Source organism: Bombina bombina, chromosome 6 (genome assembly GCF_027579735.1).
Source record: "Bombina bombina isolate aBomBom1 chromosome 6, aBomBom1.pri, whole genome shotgun sequence".
Classification (NCBI taxonomy): Eukaryota; Metazoa; Chordata; class Amphibia; order Anura; family Bombinatoridae; genus Bombina; species Bombina bombina.
The window spans coordinates 1,110,507,377-1,110,520,361 of NC_069504.1; the positions used below are offsets into that span (position 1 = coordinate 1,110,507,377).

Sequence of the window (12,985 nt, forward strand, 5' to 3'; positions counted from 1 at the left end):
TCTAATTCACTAGATTATTTTATTATCAATCAAATGCTTATTGCGAAGTGTAAGTTTAACCCCTGCAAAGTGATTTAACAAATAATTAAAACAGCTGTCCATGGAAGCTCCTCCGCCACCTATTGCAGAATACAGGCAGTGAGGGGCCACATTAGATTGGCTCACCAGCAACGCCCAATTTAGAAAGAGCCACACTTTATGCTCGTTAGCACAGTGTTAACTAGAGCTATATGTTTGGTAGCACAATGTTAACTAGGGATTTATGCTCGTTAGCAGTGTTAACTAGAGCTATATGTTTGGTAGCACAGTGTTAACTAGGGTTTTATGCTCGGTAGCACAGTGTTAACTAGAGCTATATGTTTGGTAGCACAGTGTTAACTAGGGATTTATGCTCGGTAGCAGTGTTAAAGGATTAGTAAAGTCTACTTAAAAATGTCAGTTGTTAACATGCATATCGTTCCTAAATGGTAAAACAATAAATGTGAACTTACTTTTTGAAGAAACCGAATCTTCGAAGATGGTTAAAAACGTTATTTATTTTACCGTTGTGACGTGTCAATTGCCAACCCATCAGAAAGAGCTGTCCGTCCCAGTTTTTTTAAACGCCCATCTATTTGTAATATTTTACCATAAATTCACTCCCCCACAACTTATGCACATTTCTACTGGGCATATTGCGCATTAGCACTGCAATACATGAAGACTTTTGCCAGGTCTTCTAAGAAAGTAGCCGCATAGCAAATAGTCTCTGCGCTATACTAGCAATGATATATGCCCACTGCTAGCTTCCGACTCTGATCTGGACTAACTCCGGTCACGTGACCGCCAGAGCAGTGACGCTGAAAAGGGAACTCCGATCAGAAAGCTCATGCATTAAATTAGAGCATAGTAGAGCGCACGCGTGGCCTGTAAAGAAATACCCAGAACTGGAGGGAATGTAAAACGCAGGTTTCCCTCCGTGATTGGCTAATGCAAATTAGCCTCACAGTAAGTTTGGAAATAACCCCACTTTACAGTAGGAATATCAAGTGACCAGTAATAGAAGCGCAATGGAAGGTATTTGAACATAATTTTATTATAAGTAACCAAGTATAATGCAAAAAAACTAAATTTATGCTTACCTGATAAATGTATTTATTTCTTGACACGGTGAGTCCACGCATCATCTAATTAATATTGGGAATATCACTCCTGCCCAGCAGGAGGCGGCAAAGAGCACCACAGCAAAGCTGTTAAATATCACCTCCCTTCCTAACCCTAGTTATTCGAACAAAGTAAAGGAGAGAAAGGAAGCAACAAGGTGCAGAGGTGCCTGAGGTTTATAACGTGACAAAAACCTGTCTTAGAAAAAACAGGGCGGGCCGTGGACTCACCGTGTCAAGAAATAAATTTATCAGGTAAGCATTAATTTTCTTTTCTTTCTAATGACACAGTAAGTCCACAGGTCATCTAATTACTATTGGGAATCAATACCCAAGCTAGAGGACGCAGATGATAAGGGAGGGACAAGACAGGAAACCTAAACAGAAGGTACCACTGCCTGAAGAATCTTTCTCCCAAAAGAAGCCGAGGCTCTGGTTACGTTTCCCAGAGAAAACAACAAACAGAGCCGAAGACTGGCAAAACTCCTTAGTCGCCTGTAAATAGAATTTCAACGCACGCACCACATCTAGGTTGTGCAGCAGACGCTCTTTAGGGGAAGAAGGGTTAGGAAATAAAAAAGGAACAACAATTTCTTGATTAATGTTCCTATCCGAAACAACCTTAGGAAGGAAACCCAACTTAGTACGCAGAACTACCTTAACAGAATGAAAAATAAGATAAGGGGATTCACACTGCAATGCCGAGAGTTCTGAGACTCTGCGGGCAGAAGAAATTGCAACAAGAACAAGAAACAAAACTTTCCAAGATAATAACTTAATATCTAGGGAATGCATAGGTTTAAACGGAGCCTGTTGAAGAACTTTAAGAACAAGGTTAAAACTCCAGGGAGGAGTAACAGGTTTGAACACAGGCCTGATTCTGACTAAGGCCTGACAAAAGGATTGCACATCTGGTATATCCGCCAGACGTTTATGTAACAAAATAGACAAGGCAGATATTTGACCTTTCAAAGAACTTGCCAATAAACCCTTCTCCAAACCCTCTTGGAGAAAAGACAGAATTCTAGGAATTCGAACTCTACTGCTAGGAGTAGCCTCTGTATTCACACCAATGCAGATATTTACGCCATATATTGTAGTTAGTCTTCCTGGTAACAGGCTTACGAGCCTGAATCATGGTCTCAATGACCAATTCAGAAAAACCACGCTTAGATAAAATTAAGCGTTCAATCTCCAAGCAGTCTGCTTCAGAGAAACTAGATTTTGGTGAAGGAAGGGCCCTTGAACTAGTAAGTCCTTCCTCAGTGGAAGTCTCCAAGGAGGGAGAGATGACATCTCCACTAGGTCTGCACTGACGCCCTCTCCTGTTTGATTCGAGCAATGACCCGAGGAAGAAGAGTGAATGGAGGAAATAGGTATGCGAGACCGAAATTCCAAGGGACCACCAGTGCATCTATCAGTACAGCCTGAGGATCCCTCAACCTCGACCCGTACCTCGGGAGCTTGGCATTCTGAGGAGATGCCATGAGATCCAGATCTGGCTGTCCCCATTTGAGAATGAAGCTGGAAAACACTTCCGGATGCAGTTTCCCACTCCCCCAGGTGAAAAATCTAGTCTGCTCAGAAAATCTGCTTCCCAATTGTCCACTCCTGGAATGTGGATCGCAGATATACATCAGTTGTGGGTCTCCGCCCACCGAATAATCTTGGCTACCTCTGTCATGGCCAAGGAACTCAGAGTTCCCCCCTGATGGTTGATGTAAGCCACTGAAGTTATGTTGTCCGACTGGAACCTGATAAACAAGGCCGAAGCTGACTGAGGCCAGGCCAGAAGAGCATTGAAGATTGCCCTTAGCTCCAGAATGTTTATGGGGAGAACTCCCAAGTCCATGTCCCCTGAGCCTTTAGAGAGCCCCAGACTGCTCCCCATCCCAGCAGGCTGGCGTCCGTTGTCACAATCACCCAGGTGGGTCTGCGAAAGCAGGTTCCCTGGGAGAGATGATCCTGAGACACCCACCAAAGAAGAGAATCTCTTGTTGCCTGATCCATATGTTATCGCGGAGACAGATCCACATAATCCCTGTTCCATTGACTTAGCATGCATAACTGCAGCGGTCTGAGGTGGAAATGGGCAAACAGAATGATGTCCATGGCAGCTACCATCAGACGGATTACCTCCATACATTGAGCCACTGACTGCCGAGGAGAGGACTGAAGGGCCAGACAAGAGAGTCTAAGATCTTTGATTTTCTGACCTCTGTTAGAAATATTTTCATCGATAGGGAATCTATTATGGTTCCCAAGAACACTAACATTGTAGCTGGAATTAAGGAACTCTTTCCTAGATTCACCTTCCATCCGTGAGATCGCAGGAAGGATAACAACATCTCCGTGTGGGAGTTCGCTTGTTGAAAGGATGGCGCCTGAACCAAGATGTCGTCCAGATAAGGCGCCACTGCAACACCCAGCAACCAGAGCACCGCCAACAGAGATCCCAGAACCTTTGAAAAAATTCTGGGAGCTGTGGCAAGGCCGAATGGAAGAGCCACAAACTGGAAGTGTTTGTCTAGAACCTCAGAAACTTGTGATGGTCCCTGTGTATGGGAACATGCAGGTACGCATCCTTTAAATCTACTGTTGTCCTTGCTCTAACGTAGGCAAAGAGAATGACTGGGGTTGGAGGGAAGGGAGGTGATATTTAACAGCTTTGCTGTGGTGCTCTTTGCCGCCTCCTGCTGGGCAGGAGTGATATTCCCAATAGTAATTAGATGATCCGTGGACTCACCGTGTCATTAGAAAGTAAGATCATTTTTGACCATACCATCCCTTTAACTAGGGTTTATGTTTGGTAGCACAGTGTTAACTAGGGTTTATTTATTACATCCAGGAGGAGCCAATGGCAACTAGAATATTTAACGCTGCCATCCAATAAACTTAACACATACATTAAAATAAATATCACTGTATTGTTTAATATTACAGATATATGCATGCATGTCAATAAAAAGAACAATACACAAAGACCATTTTTAGAAGTTTATGAAAAATATCTGTTGTAATATGTATGTAGTGCTGCTGTTTATGTTGAGATGTCTGTCCTTGTCCAGAAACTGGTTTGATATCTATAAGAATCTGATTCCTGCTCCAAACTGCACGCCGTCACATATCCTGAAAACAGAATATAGTAAATCCTTAGGTCAGACAAGACTTTGCATTACTGAAGATATTGTAAAATGACTGAAAATGTGAAAACATTATTCAACTTCTGTTACAGTAAAGTACATCTCCAATAGCTCAATTGCTGCAAACTGCAAGGATATAGCTAAGTCACTTTATTATGGTATGTAGCAAGCAACTAATTACAAAAAAATCATTCATTAAGCTTATTGTCCAGCATGGACATAAAATTCTAAATTCCAACATAAAAGATACAATATAGTAGCCAACCTGTCTCCACTCTGAACTCCCATAGGGATGCAGTAATTGAGCTCCAGTCTTGCGATGTTACCAAGGCGAAGCACTATGCCTGCTCCGTATGACCAGCGAATACACTCAGCGAGCTTGCGTAAATGTGCTTGTGGGCCTTCACCTGCAGCAATGATATAACATGCAAGGAACTTAAAGGGCCATGACACCCAAATGTTGAAACACTTGAAAGTGATGCAGCATAGCTGTAAAAAGCTGACTAGAAAATATCACCTGAACATTTCTATGTAAAAAAGAAAGATATTTTACCTCAAAAGTTCCTCAGTAGCCACATCCCATTATAAAGGACTTCTAAGCAGCAAATCAGTATGTCTGTCCCGGGACAGCTAATGGATTGAGCCTCGTGCACTCTCATGTTATTTCCCTTTTCAGTTTAAGGAAGTTTACTATGAAATCTCATGAGACAAGTCAAATCTCATGAGATCACAGTTAAAGTTCATGACCTCAACACTGCTGATGCTGATTGGCTGCTGTTCATTTCTTAATTTATTTATTTTTTACCTGCAGCTGGGCAACAGTTGAAGTATTTTTTTTTTACACAACTTACTCTGGTGAGCTGAGGAGATTGTGAGGTAAATATCTTCCTTTTTTACATAGAGATGCTCAGGTGATATTTTCCTGTCAGCTTTTTACAGTTATACTGCATCAGTTTCAAGTGATTTAGCATATGAGTATTATGTCCCTTTAAGGAACAATTTAAAGCGAGAACGCTTGTGACCATGTAGTACATCATATGATCTGCCAGCAAATCATGTGATAACATGATCAGACACACTTACAGCATGATAAAAGAATCTAAAACTCAAAATAAATTATTCACATACAATTGCATTTTTATGACTATATTCAGGTTCATGTGCTGAGCTAAAGTAACTTTAATTTTTAACAGACCCCTCTTTATATACATATGCCTAGATTACGATTTTGCGTTAGCCTTAAAAAGCAGCGTTGAGAGGTCCCAACGCTGCTTTTTATCTAATGCTGGTATTACGAGTCATACAGGAAAGGGTCTACCGCTCACTTTTCTTCCGCAGCTCGAGGCTACCGCAAATTCCCTTACGTCAATTGCGTATCCTATCTTTTCTATGGGATTTGCCTAACGCTGGTATTACAAGTCTTGGAAGAAGTGAACGGTAGACCCTCTCCTGGCAAGACTTCTACCGCATTTAAAAGTCAGTAGTTAAGAGTTTTATGGGCTAACGCCGGAACATAAAACTCTTAACTAAAGTGCTAACAAGTACACTAACACCCATAAACTACCTATTAACCCCTAAACCGAGGCCCCCCACATCGCTAACACTATAATAAATATTTTTAACCCCTAATCTACCGACGGACATCGCCGCCACCTACATTATACTTATGAACCCCTAATCTGCTACCCCTAACATCGCCGACACCTACATTATAGTTATTAACCCCTAATCTGCCGCCCCCAACGTAACCGCAACCTAATTACCTAACTACCTAATCTGCCGACCGGACATCGCCGCTACTTTAATAAATTAATTAACCCCTAAACCACCGCACTCCCGCCTCGGAAACACTAGTTAATTTTTATTAACCCCTAATCTGCCTACCCTAACATCGCCGACACCTACTTACATTTATTAACCCCTAATCTGCCCCCAACAACGTCGCCGCTACTATAATAAAGTTATTAACACCTCTAACCCTAACCCCCCCTAATTTAAATATAATTTAAATACATATAAATAAAATAACTACAATTAAATAAATTATTCCTATTTTAAAATAAATACTTACCTATAAAATAAACCATAAGATAGCTACAATTTAACTAATAGTTACATTGTAGCTGTCTTATGATTTATTTTTATTTTACTGGCAACTTTGTATTTATTTTAACTAGATACAATAGTTATTAAATAGTTATTAACTATTTAATAACTACCTAGCTAAAATAAGTACAAAATTACCTGTAAGATAAATCCTAACCTAAGTTACAATTACACCTAACACTACACGATCATTAAATAAATTACCTAAACTACCTACAATTAATTACAATTAAATACAATAAACTAAATTACTAAAAAAAATAAACACTAAATTACAGAAAATAAAAAAAATTACAAGAAGTTTAAACTAATTACACCTAATCTAAGCCCCCTAACAAAATAAATAAGCCCCCAAAATAATAAAAAGCCCTACCCTATACTAAATTTCAAATAGCCCTTAAAAAGTAATCAGCTCTTTTACCTGTAAAAAAAAAAGAATACAATACCCCCCCAACATTGCAACCCACCACCCACACACCCCTACTCTAAAACCCACCCAATACCCCCTTATAAAAAACCTAACACTACCCCATTGAAGATCACCCTACCTTGAGCCGTCTTCATCCAGCCGGGCACCAGTGGTCATCCGATCCGTCCAGTAGTCTTCATCCGATGGGCCAGAAGAGGACATCCAGACCGGGAGAAGTCTTCATCCAAGCGACATCTTCTATCTTCATCCATCTGACGAGGAACGGCTCCATCTTGAAGAACTCCGGCACGGAACATCCTTCTAGGCCGACGACTAACGACGAATGACGGTTCCTTTAAAATGACGTCATCCAAGATGGCGTCCCTCGAATTCCGAGGGACGCCATCTAGGATTCTATCAGCCAATCGGAATTAAGGTAGGAAAAATCTGATTGGTTGATGCTATCAGCCAATCAGATTGAAGTTCAATCCGATTGGATCAGCCAATAGAATGCAAGGTCAATTCTATTGGCTGATCCAATCAGCCAATCTGATTTTTCCTACTTTAAGTTCGATTAGCTGATAGAATCCCATCAGCCAATCAGAATTCGAGGGACGCTATCTTGGATGACGTCATTTAAAGGAATATTCATTCGTCGTTAGTCGTCGGCCTAGAAGGATGTTCCGCGCCGGAGGTCTTCAAGATGGAGCCGTTCCTCGTCGGATGGATGAAGATAGAAGATGCCGCTTGGATGAAGAATTCTCCCGGTCCGGATGTCCTCTTCTGCCCGGATAGGATGAAGACTTCTGCCGGTCTGGATGTCCTCTTCTGGCCCATCGGATGAAGACTTCTGGACGGATCGGATGACCACTGCTCAAGGTAGGGTGATCTTCAATGGGGTAGTGTTAGGTTTTTATAAGGGGGTATTGGGTGGGTTTTAGAGTAGGGGTGTGTGGGTGGTGGGTTGTAATGTTGGGGGGGGTATTGTATTCTTTTTTTTTTTACAGGTAAAAGAGCTGATTACTTTGGGGCAATGCCCCGCAAAAGGCCCTTTTAAGGGCTATTTGTAATTTAGTGTAGGGTAGGGAATTTTATTATTTTGGGGGGCTTTTTAATTTTATTAGGGGGGATTAGATTAGGTGTAATTTCTTTTTTATTTTCTGTAATTTAGTGTTTGGTTTTTTTCGTAATTTAGTTTATTTAATTTAATTGTATTTAATTGTAGGTAGTTTAGGTAATTAATTTAATTATAGAGTAGTGTTAGGTGTAATTGTAACTTAGGTTAGGGTTTATTTTACAGGTATATTTGTATTTATTTTATCTAGGTAGTTATTAAATAGTTAATAACTATTTAATAACTATTCTACCTAGTTAAAATAAATAGATAGTTGCCTGTAAAATAAAAAATAAATCCTAAAATAGCTACAATGTAACTATTAGTTATATTGTAGCTATCTTAGGGTTTATTTTATAGGTAAGAATTTAGTTTTAAATAGGAATAATTTATTTAATTATAGTAATTTTATTTAGATTTATTAAAAATAGATTTAAGTTAGGGGGGTGTTAGGGTTAGGCTTAGACTTAGGTTTAGGGGTTAATACATTTAATATAGTAGCGGCGACGTTGGTGGTGGCAGATTAGGGGTTAATAAATGTAGGCGATGTTAGGGCAGGCAGATTAGGGGTTAATAAAAATTAACTAGTGTTTGCGAGGAGGGAGTGTGGCGGTTTAGGGGTTAACACATTTATTAAAGTAGTGGTGATGTCCGGTCAGCAGATTAGGGGTTAATAGGTGTAGTTAGGTTGCGGCGACGTTGGGGGCGGCAGATTAGGGGTTAATAACTAATGTAGGTGTCGGCGATGTTAGGGGCGGCAGATTAGGGGTTAATAAGTGTAAGGTTAGGGGTATTTAGACTCGGGTTCATGTTAGGGTGTTAGGTGTAGATTTAGAAAGTATTTTCCCATAGGAAACAATGGGGCTGCATTAGGAGCTGAACGCTGCTTTTTTGCAGGTGTTAGAAAATTTGCTCAACGCTCACTTTTCTGAGGCTAACGCAGCCATTCAGAAAACTTGTAATACCAGCGTTGTTTAAAGTGAGCGCTGGGAAAAAAAAAAAACTTGTTAGCAACGCACGGCTTTACCGACAAAACTCGTAATCTAGCCGTTTTTTTTTGTTTTTTTTTACTAGTGCAAAAACTAAGTCAACAGGAGACTAAAGAAATGAAAAGAAAAGATTGATTACACACAGTCGAAAAAATGTAGTCTATCATTCCCAGTTCAGTTTTCAGTTCCTGGATATTATTGACAGGATCATTGCACCTGGGCTGTCACTGCCCTCTAGAGGACAGAAAGGGGACGATGAATGCAGCTTCTATTTTGTAAGATCACTCAGATACAACAACTAAAGGAGACCATGAGATGATTTGTGTCACTTCTAAAGGAGGATATGTAAAATTGCATTACAGGTTGTGTTTTATAAAAAATAATGTGTCCCCGTGCACCTACAAAGCTGTGAGAGCTGTCCTTATCAGACAGTACAATGTGAATTTTCATATTATTTTCTTCTTAATTACAACAGCAAACGTAATCACGGGGGGGGGGGGGGGGATGTATTTAAAGGGAATAGAGTCTCTCAATTCCGGTCATTGGGGCACACTAAGAGGTAAGATTTTCAGGATATCTCAACTAGAGCACAATTAAAATAATCAGGTGATCAGTAACCATGGTAATTAACCAGTTCTCACCCAAAGTAATCCTGAAAACCTGGCCTGTGAATGTGCCCTGAGGAATGCAATTGAGAGGTAGTGTTCTTTAACACTGTATTATTGCACTACTGCATGCATCTATGTATTTAACACCTGCAAATTGGTTAAACACATAGTTAAAGCCCACTCCAAAGTGGCAGTGCATAAGCTCAGGATTAAAAGTGCAACTATATTAAAATATTTCTTTCTAGAGCTGCAGCTAACAATTATTTTCATAATTGATTAAAGGGACATAATACTCATATGCTAAATCACTTGAAACTGATGCAGTATAACTGTAAAAAGCTGACAGGAAAATATCACCTGAGCATCTCTATGTAAAAAAGGAAGATATTTTACCTCACAATTTCCTCAGCTCAGCAGAGTAAGTTCTGTGTAAAAAGTTATACTTCACCTGCTCCCAGCTGCAGGTAAAAAAAAATTAAAAAAATGAAGAAATGAACAGCAGCCAATCAGCATCAGCAGTGCTGAGGTCATGAACTTTTACTGTGATCTCATGAGATTTGACTTAACTCTCATGAGATTTCATAGTAAGCTTCCTTTACCTGATTGGTGAAATAATATGCACGAGTGCACGATGCTCATCCCTTCAGATGTCCCAGGACAGACACACTAAAATGCTGCTTAGAAATCCTTTACAATGGGAGGTGGCTACTGAGGAACTTTTGAGGTAAAATATCTTTCTTTTTTACATAGAGATGTTCAGGAGATATTTTCTAGTCAGCTTTTTACAGCTATGCTGCATCACTTTCAAGTGTTTAAACATTTGGGTATTATGGCCCTTTAATCAGCAGATTTTTTCGATTAAGCGATTAATTGGAAAAAAAAAATGAATACCATTTTTTCTTATATTTAACATAAAATCCATATATTGAGTGTTACAAAATAAACTTCAGACTAAAACTTTACATTAACACAACTGTTTTTAAGCAGCAGAAAACATGTTTATAATTAAGCAAAACAAAACCAAGAACTGTTTGAAAAGAGGCAGAACTAGAAAGAGGCAGAACTAGAAAGAGGCAGAACAAGAAAGAGGCAGAACAAGAAAGAGGCAGAACAAGAAAGAGGCAGAACAAGAAAGAGGCAGAACAAGAAAGAGGCAGAACAAGAAAGAGGCAGAACAAGAAAGCGGTAGAACTAGAAAACAGAATGTATGCTTACCTGATAAATTACTTTCTCTTACGGTGTATCCAGTCCACGGTTTCATCCTTACTTGTGGGATATTCTCAATCCCTACAGGAAGTGGCAAAGAGAGCACACAGCAAAGCTGTCCATATAGCTCCCCTCAAGCTCCGCCCCCCCAGTCATTCGACCGACAGTTAGGAGAAAAAGGAGAACCATAGGGTGCAGTGGTGACTGTAGTTATTTAAAAAAATTAAATTTGAACCTGACCGAATTGTCAGGGCGGGCCGTGGACTGGATACACCGTAAGAGAAAGTAATTTATCAGGTAAGCATAAATTCTGTTTTCTCTTACTTGGTGTATCCAGTCCACGGTTTCATCCTTACTTGTGGGATACCAATACCAAAGCTTTAGGACACGGATGAAGGGAGGGAACAAGTCAGGTAACCTAAACGGAAGGCACCACTGCTTGCAAAACCTTTCTCCCAAAAATAGCCCCCTAAGAAGCAAAAGTATCGAATTTGTAAAATTTGGCGAATGTATGCAGTGAAGACCAAGTCGCTGCCTTACAAATCTGTTCAACAGAAGCCTCATTCTTGAAAGCCCATGTGGAAGCCACAGCTCTGGTGGAATGAGCTGTAATTCGTTCAGGAGGCTGCTGTCCAGCAGTCTCATAAGCCAATCGGATGATGCTTTTCAGCCAGAAGGAAAGAGAGGTAGCAGTCGCTTTCTGACCTCTCCTCTTACCAGAATAGACAACAAACAAGGATGATGTTTGTCTGAAATCTTTAGTTGCTTTTAATTTGAATTTCAAAGCACGAACCACGTCAAGATTGTGTAAAAGTCGTTCCTTCTTAGAAACTGGATTAGGACACAGAGAAGGAACAATGATTTCCTGGTTAATATTCTTATTAGAAACCACTTTTGGAAGGAAACCAGGTTTGGTACGCAAAACAACCTTATCTGCATGGAACACCAGATAGGGTGAATTACACTGCAAAGCAGACAATTCAGAAACTCTTCGAGCAGAATAAATGGCTACTAAAAACAAAACTTTCCAAGATAATAACTTAATATCTATGGAATGCAAAGGTTCAAACGGAACCCCTTGAAGAACTGAAAGAACTAAATTTAGACTCCATGGAGGAGCCACAGGCTTGTAAACAGGCTTGATTCTAACTAGGGCCTGTGCAAACACCTGAACGTCTGGTACAGCTGCTAGACGCTTATGTAACAGGATAGACAGAGCAGATATCTGTCCCTTTAAGGAACTAGCTGACAGACCTTTCTTCAATCCTTCTTGGAGAAAAGACAATATCCTTAGAATCCTAACCTTACTCCACGAGTAACCCTTGGATTCACACCAACAAAGATATTTCCGCCATATCTTATGGTAAATTTTCCTGGTGACAGGCTTTCTGGCCTGTATCAGAGTATCTATAACTGATTCAGAGAAACCACGCTTAGCTAGAATTAAGCGTTCAATCTCCAAGCAGTCAGTTGCAGAGAAACTAGATTTGGATGCTTGAAAGTACCTTGAATTTGAAGATCCTGCCTCGATGGCAGTTTCCATAGTGGGACCGATGACATGAACACTAGGTCTGCATACCAAGTCCTGCGTGGCCACGCAGGTGCTATAAAAATTACCGAAGCCTTTTCCTGTTTGATTCTGGCTACTAGCCGAGGGAGAAGAGGAAACGGTGGAAAGACATAAGCTAGACTGAATGACCAAGGCGTTATTAATGCATCTATCAATGCCGCCTTGGGATCCCTGGATCTGGATCCGTAAAGGGGAAGTTTGGTGTTCTAACGAGACGCCATCAGATCCAATTCTGGAATGCCCCATAGCTGGGTCAGCTGAGCAAAAACCTCTGGGTGGAGTTCCCACTCCCCCGGATGGAAAGTCTGACGACTTAGAAAATCCGCCTCCCAGTTGTCTACCCCTGGGATGTGAATTGCAGATAGATGGCAGGAGTGATCCTCCGCCCATTTGATGATCTTGGATACTTCCTTCATCGCTAGGGAACTCTTTGTTCCTCCCTGATGATTGATGTACGCTACAGTCGTGATGTTGTCCGACTGAAATCTGATTAATTTGGCCTTCGCTAGTTGAGGCCACGAATGAAGCGTATTGAATATCGCTCTCAGTTCCAAAATGTATATCGGGAGAAGAGATTCTTCCCGAGACCATAGACCCTGAGCTTTCAGGGAGTCCCAGACCGCACCCCAGCCTAACAGACTGGCATCGGTCGTGACAATGATCCACTCCGGTCTGCGGAAACTCATTCCCTGAGACAG

The 12,985-nt window shown here is 40.7% G+C and overlaps 1 protein-coding gene across 1 annotated transcript in view; it reads right to left on the reverse strand.

Moving 5' to 3' along the window:
* Positions 1-4,049: 4,049 nt before the first annotated feature.
* The window catches only part of SAMM50 (SAMM50 sorting and assembly machinery component), a 61,863-nt gene continuing 52,927 nt past the window's right edge, over positions 4,050-12,985 (reverse strand). The window contains exons 14-15 of the mRNA XM_053719052.1: positions 4,551-4,692; positions 4,050-4,271 (exon numbers count right to left, since the gene is read on the reverse strand). Coding sequence (XP_053575027.1) covers positions 4,226-4,271; positions 4,551-4,692 — 188 coding nt within the window. The 3' untranslated portion in view covers positions 4,050-4,225. The remainder of the gene's footprint in view (positions 4,272-4,550; positions 4,693-12,985) is intronic.